Source organism: Pteronotus mesoamericanus, unplaced genomic scaffold (assembly GCF_021234165.1).
Source record: "Pteronotus mesoamericanus isolate MK-2021 breed Mesoamerican mustached bat unplaced genomic scaffold, CSHL_Meso_final contig_74, whole genome shotgun sequence".
In the NCBI taxonomy this organism is placed as follows: Eukaryota; Metazoa; Chordata; class Mammalia; order Chiroptera; family Mormoopidae; genus Pteronotus; species Pteronotus mesoamericanus.
Genome location: NW_026555247.1, coordinates 17939977 through 17959210, shown reverse-complemented (window position 1 = coordinate 17959210; position 19234 = coordinate 17939977). Strand labels below are relative to the sequence as shown.

At 51.6% G+C, this 19234-nt stretch overlaps 1 protein-coding gene across 20 annotated transcripts in view; it reads left to right on the top strand.

Annotated features, from left to right (window-relative positions):
• The window catches only part of CELF4 (CUGBP Elav-like family member 4), a 295212-nt gene that overhangs the window by 73614 nt on the left and 202364 nt on the right, over positions 1-19234 (top strand). For all 20 annotated transcript variants that reach the window (XR_008529995.1, XM_054583572.1, XM_054583564.1 and 17 more), the window contains exon 2: positions 2304-2386. Coding sequence is in view for 19 of the 20 variants with exons in the window: in XM_054583572.1 (XP_054439547.1) it covers positions 2304-2386 (83 nt within the window). In the remaining variant the exon portion in view is untranslated. The remainder of the gene's footprint in view (positions 1-2303; positions 2387-19234) is intronic.

Genomic DNA, 19234 nt, shown 5'->3' with positions numbered 1-19234 from the left:
TTTTTCTGGAATCCTTTTCTTGTTATCCTGGGCCATGGAAACAATGTGGTCATCCTCTCCCGCTGTTCCTCCCTCCTCCCCCGTCTCCAAACCTGCCCCTGACCTTGTCCCGAGCTGGCTTGCCTGCATGCAGCTAGACCGTGCGGCCTCCCAGTTGCAGGCAGGCACAGGCAGAGGACAAGGCCAGTGAGGGGACAGGAGGAAAAAGGCCCCCAGAGAGGCAGGCAGCAACACGAGGGACGACGTCACGGGGGCCTCTGACCGCTATTCATTTCAGTCCCCCCCATGTGTCTCCATCAATAACCGTCTGCCATGACCAGGAGGGAGAAACAGGAGGGGGAAGGAGGAGGGGTGACCTGGGGTCTGGACAGGGAGGGGTGAGACGGAGTGGGAGCGACGGTCCTCGGCACTCCAGCTCCTCCCGGCCTGGAGCAGGAGTTGGAGGTAGGACAGGCGGAGGGCCCGCGGGGAGCTGAGAGTTTTTGCCTCCCAGCTCCTGTCCTCTCATATCTATGTCCCCATCATGCATATATTCCCTTCCAAAATCTTCTCTGAAGCTAGGAAGGGAAGGGAGGCAGGACTAATTTCTATACTGGAAGAGGAGGGAAGGGGTTTCACTGGGTGGTGGAGGGGCCAGGAGCTGGAGTGGACATTGGGAGTGCTCTGTGCGGGGAAATAAGAGGCCAGAGCAAGCCTGATGACAAGGGCTGGTGTTGGCACCAGACGGGCACCACCAGCCTGCAGACCTCATGACAAGAGGGTCTTGGCTGCCAGGCCTGGCACAGAACATGACCCGCAGTGGGCACTCAGGAAACAGTTCATAAATGGCCATAAGAAGGTCTAAGTGGTCAGCTCTGGACAGCTAGGGAAGCTAGGGCTTGAGAAGGAGTAAACCAGTCAAGGAGGGCTGCCCAGAGAAGGTGGACCTTGGTCCGATTCTGGAAAGATGGATGGAAATGGGGGAAGTGAAACGGGGAGAGAGGCATACCTAGTGAGGAGACTGTGAGAACAAAAGAAAGGGGAGAGGTGGTGAATGCAGGTGGTTGGGAGGTCAGATAAGATAATGAGAAAGAGAGTGAAACAAGGGAGAAAAAGATAACAGTGAAACAAGGGAAGTGGCCAGCCTGCAGGATGCCTTCCCTGAGGACATGGGTGGCATTGGAAAGTTTGAGGCCACTTCCCCCTAGAAGTCAAGCCTGCCATTGGCCAGAGTTGGCTTTCTTACTTTCCCTGTGGTCCCAAGCTTTGCAGGCCTCCCAAGTCACCCCCGGCCATGTCTGCAGGCAGAGGAAGAGGCCCCAATCCCGGGCAGTGTGAGGGAACTTTCAGAAACTCTCCCACCAGCAAGCCTTCTCTTTGCCTTGTCACCGTGCCTGAAAGCCAGCATTAAAAAGTCACCCGTTGAGCTAGGCACAGTGCTCTTAAATCTGGATTTCCTGGGAAGGTGCTGTCAGACTCACTCAATGGTAACATTTGACTGAACCATAGAGACCAATGGGTCAAAACTCCCAGTTCACACAAGAGGAGATTGAGGCAGGATAGATGTGATTTGCAGGGGTCACCCAGGGAATTAAGAGGCAGACCAAGGGTCAGCCTCAGGTCCAGCCTTGCACATTGGTGGGCTGGATAAGCCCAGGAAGCCCTGTGACTGGGAGGGATGTGAAGATCTCACTGCAAATGTGGCAATGGGCTAGGGCAGAGGACGCATGGGCAGCCCCATTCATTTTATTGGGCCAACCTGGCCTGGGGTCCTCTTTACAGATGGAGCCTTTATTTGGAAGGCCAAGAGGGTCCCTCCACCATCCTTGGTAAAGCCGCCAGCAGCATTCCTAGGGAGGCCAGAATAAAAATTCATGGTCAAGTGTGACTAGAGGTGCTGGGGGTGATGGGTGAAAGCTGCCCTTGGGAGGTACTGGGGCTGGAGCTGAAAGAGAACAGCGCCCAGAGGGAGGGATGAAGGGAGGGTGGGAGAGATGTTGGAAGGGAAAGCACAGAGGCACCTGAGGCTCCAGGGGGTGCAGACAGGAAGAGACCCTGGGGGAGAGGGGGCGTGGAGGGGCGGAGGTGCAGGGTGGGGAGATTTTGCCGAAGGAGCAAAACAGAGCAGCAACGCGAGGGACGAGAAGCACACAGACAGGAAAACGCAGAGGAAGGAAGCCTGGAGTAGAATGCACAGGAGAGAAAGAGAGGTGGGGAGAGGGACTAAGAGCAGGGAGGGGCTGGAGAGAGGAGGGCGGCGGGAAGGCGCGTCCGCGGCCCCGGGGCTCCCCACTGACCCTCTCGCCGCTTGCTTCCCTCCCTAGGCTGCGCTTTCCTCACCTACTGCGAGCGTGAGTCAGCGCTGAAGGCCCAGAGCGCGCTGCACGAGCAGAAGACCCTGCCCGGGGTAAGTGGCGCCCGCCGTTGCGCGAGTGACGGACGCGCCGACAGGGGGCGACTTCGGGAGACCCGGCTGCAACGCGGCGGCGGGGGGGATTGCGAGCCCGGGCGTGCCGCCTTGCCTCCGCTCGCGAGCTAGCGCCTGCCTTTGCGCTCCTAGAAGCTGCGAGGCGCAGAGTGGAGGCTTGGACTCGTGGGCGCTGAGCTCAGACCTCGCCAAACGGCCCCGAACCCCGCCGTCCAGGCCCGGAAAGGGGCGAACTTGGTCAAGGCCACAGATCTCGGGCCGGGCTCCTCCCCTGCTGATCGGGTGTCTCCTCCACGCACTGCCTGTGCGGGCAGCCAGAAGCAGGCACTCCGGGTGTCCAGGGCCCCGAGAGCCGGGAGTTGCCTCGCCCCCGCCCCGCGGGGCTCCCGGTGGCGGGGGCTGCCTGAACACGAGCCGATCGACGTCTGACACGGGCTGTTCCAGGGGTGGGGTCGGGGCAGGAGGGGGCGCCTCTCCATCCAGGCTCCGCGCCCGAGTGAGATCACCGTGTTTATTTAAGGAGCCGGCCCTCGTCTTTGATAAACTATCGCGCCTCAGCCCTGGTTTATTGCTTCTGTGCTGGGGAGAAGAGAATTATTTATGGCCCCCCTAACTGGGTGTGATATCAGCCATGGCTATTATCGAGGCTAGTTCATCACCATAAAATAAGAAGTGTTCCTCAGGTCAAGGGTCTGCGCGGCGTCTCCTGTGGGTTCAGAGAGATGGGGCGGGGGGGGGGCGGTGTGGAATGGGAGCTGAAATATACAGCTCACCGAGTATCTAAAAGATAAATGGAAAGATGTGCGTGTTTGTGGGCATAATTTAAAGAATTTATAAATATACCGTGTTTAAGCTGTACTATACAATGGGCACTGCAGGGAAGTTCGTGTGTGCTGTACGTATGCTCCCCAATGTTTACGCATGCATGTTTACATTCTTACCAAGCCAATAGTATGTAAACACACGCTTCCATTTCTGCCCCACAGCGGGAAAGGTTAACCAGGTAGACAGAGAGAAAAGCAACCCCCGACAGGGGCAGCCTTTTCTTTGTATCAAAGATCCTTCTTTACCCGTTTAGGGGTGGGGAGGGCCTTCCCTCCATTAAGACATTCTTTGTATTGTATTTTGCTATTTGTGATTGCAAAGCACGGGCCTGAATCATCTTAATAACATACCCGCGCATGCAAATGTATGGAAATAGTACCCCACACCGGTTTTTTTATGTGGAGCCCAGCTCTGGCACAGTGGCCATTCCCCAGTTGGTTTTTAGTGGCGCGGCTACATGCACATATATTATAGTAATTACTTTCTGGGTGCCCTCTGTAAGATGGCAGAAATATGCTCCACATCGCCCCATGTTATATGTGAAGCATAAAGCCATATTGTAAGATAATCAAAGCTTCTGAGAAAGGTTTGTGCTGATTAATAAACTGTTTATGGTACTTTGTTTTGGGGGAGATTGTGATAGATATTTTAGAGCCACCCGAATGGAATAGAAAATACCACATTGTTATGGGAGGCCCTTCATCAGCTTGAGAGAGATTGCTGGGGAGTTTCGTGATGGCTAAAAGCCTGGAATTAGATGGGGAAACAGAAAGAGAAAGTGGGAGGGGGAGGCTTAGGGTTTTGAAGGGGGAAAGGCCCAGGACTGGGGGAATTTCAGGAGCAAGTGTGGATTGTTCAGGATCTAACATTAACTTGTGGTTGTTTATTTTACATATAACAGAATAGCTAAATGATGGAGTGTATTAGTTCTTTAATAATTTATAGAAATACTTTGATGTTGCAGTAATTACATTAAAGGTCACATATCAAAGGTAATTTGGTTGAGCAGCTGTGATGGTTTCTCAGAAGCAATCAATACCACTGTCCGTGGTGCTGATTTCACTAAGGGGCCTGCCAGATTAAAGAAGGCTTATTACCAGGCAGAAAGGCCCAGGGGAAATCAGGAGCACATTGGAGCGACGCGCCAGCCCCCCTTCCACCAATAATTAACACTGTTCCCCATAATCTGTGCTAATCCTTCATACTGGGAGATCCAGTGGCATTTTTCTGAAATCACAAAGGCGAGTTGGGCAAGTTTGGAAGATAGAACAGAAAGAAATGTGAATGTATGTTGGGATGTGAAGAGAGAGTTCAACAGCGGAGCTAAAACATAGCCTAGAGTCCCCTTGAGGTTGCCTGGAATGCCATCCTTTCTTCAAAGGCCTCACAGGGAGACTCATGGCCTCAAAGACCTCCTCACAATTCTCTGGGCCGGCACAGGCCACAGCAGGAGAGGCAAGGAGAAAAGACAGGATTGCAGCTCAAACTTCCCAGGGCATACTGTCCCTGCACAAACTCACATGGAGACAAATGAAAAATAGGATGACAAAAAAAAATATGCTTTCAGGTGGAGCCATTTGGATTCCAGGAAGCAGAACTTGTGTTGTTACTGTTGGTCGGTTCTCTCCTTTGAGATCAGAGAGTGTGTGTGCCACTAGCAAATGTAAGTGCAGGACCAAGCAAAATGCTCCCAACCAACCAAGTAATGGGTGATCCTACCAGGTGGGGCTGAGGCAGAAAGAGCCCTCTTCTGGTTTGGGGTGACCACAGTATGTGCCCCAGTGAGGTCACCCTTTGTCTGAATAAGGAGAAAGAAATTGAAAAAAGAACTGGAAAACTGGTAACCTCAGCAATTTAGGCACTTTTCCAGACTTCAAAATCCATTAAAGTCAATCCATTAAAACCAGCTCTCCACTTTCTCACTGAGGAGAGAAGGAGGGGAGAAGATAGTGCAGGCAGCCCACTCTGTTTCTTTCCCAGCAAGTTACAGAGCCAGCATCCTCTTGGCAGCAAGGAAAACAATCCCGTTGTTGTCATGCACAAACACACTACCACAACCAAAACAACAACAAAGAACTAGGGGCACCTCTCACATATGTTCTCATTTCGGGACTGATGGGGGAGCTGACATTTCTCTTGGGATAAGTGGAAGCTCGGAAACCAGACCACAGTGGCTGTTCTTACAATTCAGAGGTCAGTGTGCCTGAGAACCAGCCTAACCAAAGTCGCTTGGATGGCTATTGAAGTCATCCCTGGACCAGTGTCACAAATGGATTCTTGTTTTTGAGTTTAGCATGACTTCAGTAGAATGAGATTACTAAACCACAAACCCTCACCAGGGTCCTTTTGATCAGTGTTTTCCAGCACCATCTAGGCAGAGTGATTCCACATATCTCTCCACTTTCCATCTTTATCTCTTCCTCACACTCGCAGTCTCTCTCCCTCTCCTGGCCCCTGCCCCTCACCAACCCACTCTCTTTCATTCCTAATGTTTGTTCTACTATTTATAGGGTACAGTCAACATGGGGCAGTTCTCCATCCATCAACAAATATTTTCTCAGTACGTGCTGGGCACTGTGCTCAGAGACCTGGCAGACACAGAAATTTTTAAAAATGCATCCCCTGCCCCTCTTAATAATATTTATTACACACTTACTGTCTGGCAGGCATGATAAAAACATGTTACCTCTATTGTCTAATGTTATCCTCACAACCACCCTATGAAGGAGATACCATGATTATCTTCCATACACAAGGAGACCCAGGTTTAGAGAGATTGAACAATTTGCCCAAACTAGGACCAACATTAGGTCTACTACAAAAACCCAGGACGCCCATTTCTCTTTTCTAGAGCCACCAGTTGCTTTAGAGAGGGCACAGATGACTGTAGGGTCCAGAAGTTTCTCAAAGGTTTTGTTCATGATATTAGCAAGCTAGAAATAGAAAGTTGGGAGGAAGATGCATCTACCAGATAGGAATGCTGGTCTGAGAACGAGCCTAGAGACAAGTCACAAATGATAGGTCAGGAGCTGTGAGCTGAGCAGCAGATATCCACTGAGAGCCCCCTGGGGCTGGCTGTACACAGGAAGCCTCTTAGAAAAATTCTGTCCCTTAAAATAGGTCCCTGCTGCTTAGTCCTGGCTCTCCCTGCCTCTGGGACTTTGCAGGGAATTGTCTTCCCAGAAGAGCCCATCTGTTTCCAAAGTTAGGAATGTAGGGTCTCACAGGAAGGACTCTGATTAGAGAAAACTGGGTGACATGGCCAGCAGTGACCAGCACTCTGAGCCTCTGGCAGCAGAAAGGGCTCCTCCCCAGGGCTGCTGAGGGGGAAGGCCTAGATCCAGTTAGCAGAAGGCCTGGAAGCAGAAGAGGGAGCTGGCAGAGGAGGTGGGAGGAGAAGAGGAGGAGGGGGAGGGGGAGAGTGGGAGATATATCTGCTTGGTAAACATTAAAGTTCCAATTCACTAGTTAAAGATTGGCTTTTGTGCCCTCACTCTGGCAACCTGAGAATACAAAGCAAACCTACATACTCCTCTGGGCCATGTCCCTCCCCATCCCCTCTCTTCAGCCCAGTAGACATGTAACATCACTGCCATCACACCTCCTGACTCAGGTCGTTGCAACTCAGGACAGGTCATTTCCATGGAAATTCAATGTGACCTTCTTTGAGTTTACCAGAGAAGATGTTAAAGTGGAAAATTTAAAAAAAAAAAAAAAAAACACCTCAATTGAGTTTCTGGCATTGCTCTCTGTGGATATCTCTTCTGTATTTCTTCTCCTTCCTCTCACTGTCATTTTTCTGCATTCCATTTTGTCTTCCTTTCTCTCTCCTTTTCTCTCTTTTCTCTTTATGCTTCTTTTCTCTCCCTTCTGGTCATTTTCTTCTTCTGCTTTTCTCCTCTCACTTTCTACCCTTTCTTCTTTTATCTTTTCCACTTGCCTTTTCTGTCTCCTCTCCTCCTCCTTCCCTCCACCCTCCCTCTCTCCTTCTGCCCATGCCACCTCTAATTTGGCATCCACAGGGACTCTAGAAGGACTTCCACCAGCTATCCTGGGGCTTCCCTGATGAAGCCCATCTCCTTCCTGACAGCCCTGCCATGGAAGGATCCATCTAATTTTATGTACAACTTGTAAAGATGAATGATAAGTAGAAAGGATGCAGGCAAGAACAAGATGAATAAATTATAAAGGGCAAATGATGACAAGACAGGGGTCCCCAGAGACAGTGATATGATAACAGAAACTAAAGACGAATTTATGATGGATGTAGTTAGCATGTACGGAAGCTGTTAATTCTTCGGGGTAGTTTTCCAGCTTCTAGTGATTGGAGATGTGCTGTATTTCCACTTGTGTGTCTTGTAGGCACAGTGCTGGTTATTGACTCTATTTGGTGAGACCAGGTCCCATCAGTATGTGCATCTTCTCTTCCAGCTCCTGCCACTTTCTGAGTTTCTGCTTCATATGGTAGAGTCATGCACAAACCAGATCCACCTCCTGCAACCTGGTGCTGCTCTTTTTCTTCTTGCTGAGTATATTATTTGGGGGTCTGCTGTAACCAAGGACCATAAACTGCAGGGGCGGGGTGGGCTTAAATAACAAGAATTTATTGTCTCACAGGTCTCAGGCTAAAAGTCCAAGATCAAGGTGTTGGGAAGGTTGAGTCCTACAGATGGCTGTGAGGGAGACTCCGTTTCCTGCCTCTCTCTTCACTTCCGGTAGCCTCAGGCATTCCTTGGCATATAGATGGTGTTTTTATGTTGTCATGTCTGTCTCTGTGTCCAAATTTCCCCTTTTGATAAGGACAACAGTCACATGGGATTAGAGCCCCCTCAAATGACCTCATCTTAACTTGATCATCTGCAAAGACCCTATACCAAGGGTTAGGATTTCAACATCTTTTGGGGAAAAAACAATTGCACCCATAAAACTGAGAAATAGGCAGCCGTATTGCTCTTCCATGGCAGGGAGAAAAAACATTTTCAATGGTGTTTAAGTCCCAGGGGTAGGGTGGTAGGGCGAGGAGAAGGGGTCCCACCAGCTCTTTTTCTGGATCCCTCCCCTGACCACATATTTCTTTTTTCCTCTCTTGGGGGAAATGAATGACCTATCTTCCTTATTTTCCCATATTCCCTAAAGAGAACTATTCATCTATCCTTTTAGGACAGTGGTACTGAACATAAAGTAATTTTGCCTCCCAGTGGACACCTGACATTGTCTGAAGACACTACTGGCATCTAGTAGGTAGAGGTCATGATGCCACTAAACATCCTACAATGCATAAGAGAGCCTCCACAACAAGTCGTCTGGCCCAAAACATCAATAGTACCAAGGTGAGGATACACTGTGCTAAGTCCAAGATAGATGGAAGGGCACCGTGAGACCCTGGGATTGAGCTTTCCTCTCTGTTACTCACTGGTTCTCATGCACTTGGGGGACAAGCCCAAGGGTCCTTAGAGTGTTGAGGTGGTGTCTCATTAAGGGGCGTGTGCTCAGATGGTGTCAGCACAGGGGGAGTAATGGGCAGCAGAAGAGGGCAAAGCTCGTCTCCAGGCATTAGACATCATTTCTGGTTGGCCAGTCACACACACTCATATCTGTGGGCCAGATTTGGACCAAGGGCTGCCAGTTTCAGCACCGACTTACAGTTCACGTCTCTCATTCTACCCACATGGGATCTGATCTTAGTGAAATGAGCTGAGAATTTCCTTGTGACAGAGCAGGGGCCAGAACCTAGGCCTCCATAGACAGCCCACACATGGGGTTTCTTCAGTCCCTCCCTTGAGAAGAGTCCCCACTCTGACAGGAAACAGATCTGGCAGGCATGTGCCCAGGCTGGCAGTCCCTCAAAAAGCGACTTAGACATGCCACGGACAGGAAGGCTAAGCCTGAGAGCAGAGGGATCCCTGATGGGCCCATTATGCAGAAGGGAACACCAAGGTTCCAAGATGGAAGTCAGAAGTGCTTTAAATCCAGAGACTGAGAACCACATGGGTACCAAGGATGCATGTGGGACAACCTCAGATCTTGCCTCTCCTCTTCCCTGCCCCTGCCTACACTGGACTGCGTGGGAAGGTATCCCCATTTTTCAGGCAAGACTCTCAACTCCTGCAGGGACCACATCTTCTCTGTGGCCCCCAGAACAGAACCCTGGCCTGGCCATGGCCTCTATTCAGTAAGACCCACTAAATGACTTGTCTGAAAGAACCAGAGAGCCCCTGAGTCCACAGCCATCATATTGAACTTGAAAGAAGTAAGTAAAAGGCCATGTGAGATCATGGACAAAACTTGGCCAAGGGTCAGGGAACCTGGGCTCCAGGTCCAATCCCAAACAAGATAGGTGTCTCAGCTTGGAACCTCCCTGGGCCTTTACCTTTTAGACTGGGAAGGGAGGCGGTGGTACAGATTCCCTCTGGAGTCCCTTCTAGCTCTGACGTTCTTGATAATTCTAAGAATAATAGACTTGGCATTACTCACATTGCTTAAGATGACAGAGAGATGAGGGGAAAGTGGGAGGGTGAGGAAGAGAGTCTCTGGCTCTCCATTGCCCGGCTCCATCTGTAACAAGCACAGGGGAGTACCCGTCAGCTACGTCTCTCTGTGACGGAGACCAGCCACACTGCTGGCCCCTGAGGACCAGCCATGGGCCCAGGCGGCTGTGGAGGGCTGGATCCCCCATGGCACACCCACCCCCGTCCCTCAGCGAAGCCTTTCTCCTGCCCTCAGCTCAAATCTCTTTCTGAGGAAACCAGGCAGACGCTTCCCAGACTCCTTCAGCACTTGCCCTGGTGTGGTTTGGATCATGGTTGCCATCCCCCACATCAGCAGCAACAAAGTTTATGGATTACTTGCCCCCTGGAGAGTTCTTTTGTGGGAGGTGGGGTGTCGGGCATCAGACAGAAACGGGTGAGACAGCCCGTTGCTGAAGGAGCTTACAGTCAGGTTTGGGAGGCGAGTGTGAAGACAGCTCATGATCCAGAAATATCTTTAGGTGCAGAAAAAGGGTAATGAAGGGAGTTCCCAGGAGTTCAGATGAGAGAGACCTTGTGACACACTCGAGTGTCCTAGCTGAGCCCACGCCACCACGGGGGCCTCCTGCTTCCAGACTCTCACCCCTCTGGTGCATTCTTCATAGGGGGCCCGAGGTTATCGTGAAGATCTGACCACCTGAATGCCCTGCAGGATTCCTGTCTCCCCTAAGAATCGACTGGGTGGCGCACTCCCTCTCCTGGCACAAACTCTCCAGACCCACGCAGCTTGCACGTCACGCTCCTTCAGGCGCCTCTTTTTTCACGTCATTCCCTCTGCCTGGAGAGTTTCTAGTCATCCTCGGAGGCCCAAGTCCAATATCATTTTCTCTTTAAATATTCCCTGGCCCCCTCTGAAAGCATTCCAATTCCCTGCAGCTCCGGGTGCAGCCCCTTGGTCCCGCGCAACTCTGGTTAACTCTACTTTTCACCTTTCAGTGTCCCTGACCCTAGTGCTGTCCTGTACCTGCTCCTGTGCCTGCAGCTATTCAGAGCTCGGGAGATGGGGTCAGCGAGGGGCAGTGGCTTCTCTTTCTACTCATCGATCTCACAGGCCTTGTCACCTCCCGGTGGCCTTACAACAGATCCATTTTCACAGTTCCTGTTCTGCCCACATTCCCTCCAGGCCCCTTCACTGACTTTCCAGCTTAGTTCATGCTGCGGGGTTACATTTGGAAAGACAAGGTCTCACTTTGTGGTCATGCATGTAGGAAGGAAACGCTGTGTGGAAGGTGCTTTGGCCTGGGCAGTGGCAGCTGGCACAGGTGTGTCTGGGCGGGCAGGGACAGGAGTGAGGGGAGCTTTCTTGCACATGTGCATCAGCCAGAGGGGATGTCCTAGGCTGCTGAAATGGACATGACTTCATGAGTCCAGGTGAAGCTTTTAAAGGGCCTGTTGACATTTCGCCAGAACGCAAGGCTGGCAAGTGGAATGTCTGTGTGAGCTCCTGCTCCTGGATGGATGTGTTTTAGGACTCGAGGCGTTTCTTCTAAAGAGTGTGCATGGGCAGGCAGAGAGCCAGGCGTCTGCGCTGTTGGCCTGCGTCATGCATGAATGGTGAGCTGCCATGCCCCGTCAACAACGGGCAACCCTGGGTGATGATGGCAGAAAGCAGTATGGTTCCTTAGCCTTCAATTCTTTATGGAAATTGCTGTTGTAAAGAAAAGGGCTGGAGTTCAGGAGAATGAGGTCTCTCAGGGCCCCAGTTTATTGTGGTTCCAGGGTGAGCTTTGGACAAAGGCATTAGTTGGTGTTCTTGATGAGACCAGCAGGGGGTGCCAGGCAGGTGGCTTCATCTCCTGGTGAGCCTGGTGTGCCCAACTCTCTGCCCAGGACAGAAGAGGTAAAATGATACCAAATGCTCCTTGTCCACCGAGGACACCAACTAGCCACCTGATCTTTCAGGGCCGGTTTCTTAAGTCTATAATGAAAACCTTATATGTAAATCCTGTATACGCTGTGGAGTGCTATAAATAACCGGATATTATTGTGAGTGACGAAACAATGATGTGAGTGTGGATGACCTCAGAGTCCTTTGCCACAGTAATCTGCTGACTCCTGATTCACACACAAAATAATCACGGCACAATGAAAATATAAAATGATCAAATGTGCAATTTGGACTACATGTCCCATTACATTTCAGAAGAGGGAGATGACTGTGAGCTACAATGACCAGAGAGGGCTCTGCAGAGGGGAGACAGAGTCCAGAAGTGTGTAAAAGAGAGGAAATTGGAAAGGTGATAAAGAGAGAGCTGGGAAAGTCTGAATTTTCCTCCTGGAATTAGGGATGAGAACAGGAAGGATGCAGTTAGAGGATGAAGCAGGCCTTCCTCACGGTGCTGCCCTTCAGAACGGGCCACACCTTGCAGCCAGTAGGCCATAAGCAACTGCAGGCAGGTAGGTGAGTCACCAACCTCCTGCTCACTCGGGGCATGGCTTCAGACCCCAGCAATCCTCAGCTTCCCTCCTCCCTGGTAAGGTCTACTTCCCCCTGCCCGCCCACTGCAGTCCTCCCTGAGCTTCTGGACTTAGCTCCAAGTCCACACCTTCCTCCCCGAAGCTCTCCCAAGCTGCTCTAACCCACATTCATCTCCCCCTTGTCTGAGCAAGGTCAACAGCATCAGAGGTCCAAACCCTAGAGAACAAGTGGACTTGGCACTTCACCATCACCCAAGTGCTTATTAGAAATGCAGTCTTGGGCCCCACCTCAGAGGGTCTGAGTCATGTCACCCAGGTTGTACCCACTGCACTTAAATAAGATCCCTGGGAGATTCATGTGCACAAAAAAGTTTGATGGCCACTGACCTAACTTTAGGCCTTAAAAAATATTGTTTTAGCCCTGGCTGGCATGGCTTAGTGGATTGAGTGCTGGCCTACGAACTAAAGGGTTGCTAGTTCGATTCCCAGTCAGGGCACATGCCTGGGTTGCAGACCAGGTCCCCAGTAGGGGGTGCGCGAGAGGCAATGACACATTGATGTTTCTCTCCCTCTCTTTCTCCTTCCCTTCCCCTCTCTCTAAAAATAAATAAATAAAATCTTTTTAAAAAATATTATTTTAGTTTGAGTGATCCCAGAAGTGTATGAATGCAAGTGTCTTCTTTGGGTGGTGACCCAGGAAACATGGGGAGATAGTGGGAAAGTGCAACAGGGCAGAAAGAAACCAATAAAAGCTGTGTTATTGAGCAGACTAGCTTCTGCTCTGAGTGGGGCTTCATCCCACTGGTGACTCTGGACCCATGTGGATCACAGCCCCCAGAGTCATCCACCCACAGACAGAGGAGCTGGGGTATCTGCTCTCCAGTTCCCACCAGTCTTTGGTGGAGGATGCGTGCAGGGATCATTCATTTCCCTGCTCTTCTGGTTCGGGCATGGTTGGCAAAATGGGCTCCATAGACAGAGAACACCCTCAGGCAACAAGTGCAGGTGCTGGCAGTTGGAAGTCAGGCCACTGCCACTGCAGTGAGGAGAGCAAGGGGCTATGGGCAAAGCTCTAACTACACCTCCTCCAGATCTACTCTGACTCCTGACTCCAGGTTCCCAAAATGGAGGGCAGTTAACGGAAAGCCTGTCTCCAGCCACGATGGCAACTACCATTCACTTTCAGCTGCAATGGCTTCAACGAATAGGGCTTTGGTTTTTTGCACATCACAGAGACTGGGGTCTGGTGTTGGTTGGACAGCATGACAGTGTCATGTCAGCATCAGAGTCCCCTCCCTGTGGTTATAAAATGGCTGTCCCCGCTCCATGCATTCCATCTGCAATCAAGCAGACTAAGCCCCGCTTCTTATCAGCAATGCAAAAAATTTCCCCCAGGCTCCTCCCCAGGAGACTTCTGTGTATGTGTCTCATTGGCCACAACTGTGTCACATGACCACCCTAGCTGTAAGGGAGGCTGGTAAAGGATCTATGTTGTCAAAAATGAGACACATATCTGTCATGATCAGGACTGTACTTTGGTTAGTGAAGGAGAAGTGGGAATAGATAATGGGTAGGAGCCAGTAGGCTCTTCCCCACCAGCCTCATAGAGAGAAGTAGGGGTCACAGAAGAGCCAGCTGGGCAGAGCAGCAGCCCCACCCCCACACAAGCACTGTTTGCCTTCAGCTCAGATCATGACCCGATGCTTGTAAGAGGAGGCTGAGTCAGAAAGAGTAGTTTCACAGAGATGTTTCTTCAACTGCTAACTCAGCACATTTATTCAACTACTGACATGGTTGCTAACTCCATGGGATTCATAGCGAGCGGCGGGGCGGCAGGGGAGGATGAATTTTATCATCTGTATCTTTCTTGAACTTCTGTCTTCCTGAGCCTCTGTATGTGGCTTAAATATTAAAGAATCAAAGGCCACTGTGCCGAAAGACAGCTGTCCCCTATCCCAGGCATTCCATGGCTGTTTCCCACTCGCTTTTTGGGGATCCCCACAGGGGTGGGTGCCTACCTTCTGAAAGTGGCCCAAGCCCGTTTTCAGGGCAAGCAACCTGGTGACAAATTTATTTTTCAGAAACTGAAGCACAACACTTCCAGCCTGGACAGGGGGCTGTGAAGTGAGGTGGAGTGCTCTGTGTAAAGCCTGCCTGAGACATGAGCACCGGCCCTTGGGATCAGCGTCAGCTTGGCTGGACTGAAAGCTGGGAAGGAAGAGGTCAGAGATGGCCCCAGGGCTGGCCTGGGCTCCCCTCTGCTCCCCAGGCCACCAAGCCGTCCCCACCCCGCAGTGGCCTCGGCTGCCCTGAGGGGTACTGAGCCTCTGGTCACAGAAGTGTTCAAGCAGAGTCTGAGTTACTTGGGGGTAGGGGTAAGGGCAATGTAGCTCATTCCTACACTGGGCTAAGTCGCTTCTAGGAGGTGAGCCAAGATCCCATGATTTTATGCATGTTTTACTTGTTTTTCAAACAAAAGGCCTCACAGCACCAATCCCAAGCGTCAGCACCACCGCCAAACCCAGCGGCCCTGCATTCCATGGCCTTGACACAGGAGGAAGTCCTCATGACCACTCCAACCCCCACCCCAACGCTCTCCCTTCTCTGAAGACCCTCAGGACTTAGGGACCAAACCTGCCACACTACTGGGCAGGCTCAGGCCACAATTTCAGCCAGCCCAGCTCCACCACTCCGAACTGCATGACCTTGGGAAAATCACTCCACCTCTCTGTGCCTCAGTTTCCTCTTCTTGACCTGAGATACCAACAGTGCCATTACCCAGGGCTGTTTACATGCAGCATGAGGTGCTATGGGCACAGCGCCGAGCACCCTGTGGACTCGTCGGAAACAACGACAGTTTCTCCACTCCCGCTGCTGTGGCTTCAACCGTTCTTTCTCTCCCCCGAGGAGCAAGTCTTCTTACTCCGCCCCGGCCCCTTCTGCCTTGGCCTGGAGGACAACTGACTTAGGGAACACGGCAGCAAGCCCCCCAGCTGCATGGCTAGGCTTGAGACGGGCCATATGGGGGGACGGAGAAACTCTGCTGAACAGAAGCCAAGTGTGGGCTTGGCGGGAACCTCCCTAGAGGCTGCTGGTCTTCTCCCTGCCAAAGCCTGCCTGGCTGTGCTTAAGGGGGTGGTTTGAGATCACCGCATCATATCCCCATGAGGGGTGTTATCTAAGTTTGTCCTAATGGTTTGCACAGTCCCCTCATGAGACTTTCATGCATCCTTCTCTACTTCACATTCATTGACCCCCACTCCTGGAAGCTGGGTGAGGGGAGCCCAGAAGATTTAGAACCCTAACCAAAAAGAGCAGAAGCCAAGTCACGGCCTGGCTCCCATGCAGTTTAAGATGGTCCTGGAGGCCCTTCAACGCAGGGCGACCCAGGGATCTGAAGTGAATATGCACTTGGCCTCTCCCAGCAGCCCTGACAGCTGGCAGCCAACAGCTGGGACCGCTCAGAGCCTGAAAGAAGGTTTTTAATTCAATTCATAAGTGTTTCCTGAGCCCCCACCAGGAGCATGGCCCTGTGCTAGGTGCTGGCTGACAAGTGGGAGCCAGGAGAGGCCAAGAACCCTGCTGCCCTTGGGGCATTCCCTTCTGCAGAGGAGAGAACATGTACATGCCAAGCACAGAGGAAAATGCGTTGAGACTTTGGACTGAAATTGAGAGGCCTGAGTAGTCTGGGAGCAACAAGGCAGTGAGGTTCACTGAGTGCTTCCATGAGCGTATCATGGTAGATGCTGGGGGCACCGCTCTTGGAAGGAGGGGCAGGATTTGGGTGGAGGGGGGACAGCCTGTGCCAGCCATCAGGAATGGGAGCTGCAGAGAGTGGGGAGCCTCCTGAAATCTCCCTTCACTGAACAGCCTCTGTGGACAGAGCTGGGGCACGGGCTGGCAGCGGCTCCTCGCTCCTGAGAAGGCTGCTGGTGGAGGGGTCGGGGGAAAATGACTCGCTCTGGGCCCCTGCAGCTGCTGAGGGGGACTTGGCATCCCCCTCCCCTCAACTACTGGGAGGACTATTCCCATCTGGAGGAGGATGCTGGAGAAATTCCTAAACCACCCGACTACACATCAGAGACACTTTAAGACAGTGGTCCCCAACCTCTTTGGCACCAGGGACCAGTTTCATGGAGGGAAATTTTTCCCCAGACTGGGAAAGGGGTGGGGGATGGTTTGGGATGATTCACGTGCATTATATTCAAGCTCACCTCCTGCTGTGCGGCCTGGTTCCTAACACGCCCAGAAAGATACAGGTCACGTCCACGGTCCCTGCCCTAAGACACTCAGATATGTAACACACACAAAGAAAGGTAGATGTTCAATATCTCAATCTCTCTGTCTCCTTCTCTCTCTCTCATACACGCTCAGAGGCATGAAGACAGGGTGTGGCCTGGGAACTCAGGTCACCGATGCTCCCCTGGGTGATTTCAGTGCCCCTTCAGGCCGGAACCCTGGACAACCCCCACTCTCTGTCCAGTGATGTCAGGAAACCTTGATTCTTTCTCTTCGGCTAGAGTTTGATCCACAAATGAGACTCTTCTCTGTCATTATGTCTCCCCCTGCCCCCAAGGGCCAGAGAACCTCAGAAATTAGTGGGACAGAGCCTTAGCAACACATGCTCTGCACCCCCAATTTTGCAAGGGAGACACAGAAGCCCAAAGAGAGCACAGCCTGCAAAGGTGCACAGACACTGGGCACAGCTCTGCCAGGATGCACGTTAGGGTCCTTTCTCATTTGCAAACATGGCCTTTCTCTCAAAGAGGCTTTTTGACTGAGAAACCTAGATCAGAAGAGCTGGGGAGGACCCCCACTTCCATTAGCATCCATTTTATGGGGGATGCTCGGTGCAGTTTTATTATTTTTGAGTAGACAATTCAACAGCGCATCCAAGTTAATGTCCTGCCAAGCTGCTTTAATGAACAGATACAAAGCATGTGTAATCAGCACAGTGGTGGTGTGACAGAAGTAGTGAGCCACTTGCAAATGCTGTCTCCATTAAGTAGGCAACGTATTCCAACGGACAGTACTGTTGTCTACACTGCTTATTTGCTGATCATAATTTTTTGCACGGTATATTTTTACCAAGTCTGACTTTCCCGTACATCCAAATTACCTTCTCTTCTCACTTGCTGGGTTCGAAATTTACAGACTTCAACCAACCCCTTAAGTGGTGAGCATCTCGCAGATGGGAGAAACTTCGCAGCGGGTCCTAGCCGCTCTGCAAAGCCTCCCTTGGAGGGTTGAACCCCATTCTCTAACACACTCACAGGGCGTCCCTGGGGCTCATCCTGTATTAGGAGGTGGCAGAGCAGGCTGGATGCTCCGACACCCCTCATTCCTCTCAGACCCTGTGCAGCTTTGCGTGGCTTCGTGTGCTTCAGCCCGCACCCTGCCTAGGGCTGCTCAAACACCTCCAGCCCCTGTGAGATCACGGGGCAAGGACCTGATCCGTCACCACCCAGTCCATGGAAGCAACCGCCCTATCTGGCTGCTGCTTGAGCCCTCCCTTCTCCCGCCCTTAGGTTCTGGGGAGACAGTGTGTGCCATCTTCCTCTATTCTTATTGAATGATTTATCTGGGGGAACCTAATATTTTCTTTTAGGATAAACTGAGCTAATACGATGTGCTTGTTTTAATTTGTGAGGTTAACTTATCTAATTATCTGTGGCGTTCAGTTAAATCCTCGTGCCTGGGCCGGCTGCAGGTGTGGGCTTTGAGTCCTGCCAACAGGAAATCTCTTAAAACGGGCTGATCTAGCACAGCGGGTCTGCTGGTATGAGGGATTTTCTAATAATGCATGAATTTATTAACAGCCAAAGATAAATAGAGGGTGTATTAATATTTACATTAAACACATTCACAAGGAACAACAGTCTGCTGCTTCCCCATCCCGCCCCCCAAACCATGCCACAGTCTGTGCATCCAGGTTGAGTCCAGGGCAACCCCAGGGCACCCCCGGAGACTGTGAGGAGGTCCCCTGCAGCATGACACCGGGGGAGCAGGTCCGACCGGGGTTAAAGACCTGCAGCCAGCAGCGTCACCCAGGTCCTTAAAGCTGGCGCAGCCTCCCTCCCCTAAGGCAGGCCAGTTATGGACCCACTTTCTCTAAGCTGGAAATATTATCCCAGAACTCTGTGTTTGGGCTGAGAGCCACAACTCCCAGGGGAAATGTGTCCAGGGAGGGTGACAAGGGAAGGAGAAGGAAATCCTTCCTTTTGAAGCTAGTTGAATGGCTAGCGATATTCGGTCAGAAGCGGGACAGCCTTGACAGATGTGGCCCGTGGCCTGATTGGGGTGGCAGGAGAACCGTGGGAGGCAGGTAGAGCGGACGTAGGGAGTGGCTCCCCCCCACACAGGAGGTGTCCTGCATGAGGGTCTCCTGGCTTCCCAATCCCACCCTCTGCCCTGACCCACGAGGAGCTGCCCCAGCCCCCGCTCGGGTGCTCCAGGAACCTCTCAGAGTTTGGGCCCAGGGTGCCGCACTGTCCAGGGGGCGTGGAACTCTAACTCCAGAAATTTCACATTGTTCAAAAATCCTGAAAATCCTGCTAGCCGGCATTGTTTGGAAACACGGCTTTGGCATCAAGCCAGGCAGCCGCCCCGCACTTGAAATGCATTTCCCGTTACCTGAGGCCCAGACGTCCTGACAGCCTGAGTCACTCAGCGCTGACCTGTTTTCAACCAGCATCAGGCTCTCTCTCTTCCACATGAATGATCCTGGATGAAGTCGCACTTACAAAGGCACGTGTAAAATAAGCACACACGTGCAAAATGTACATGTGCACACCAGATGCAGCTGTGTGCACACACTTAATATTAAACACACACGCACACACATCAGGGTTCCATGGCATATATGTGTGCATATGTACACATGCCCACACAGGAAGACATGTGCACATAGAGGCATGCATGGCACACCCACACGTGGGCACACACACATACATGGCCCCACACGCACGTTCTTCCTCAGGCTCCTCTGGAATTGAAAGAGAATGTAGCTCTAAAGGGACAGCTGAAGATAAACTCTTGATTTCTGATTTCCAGAGCA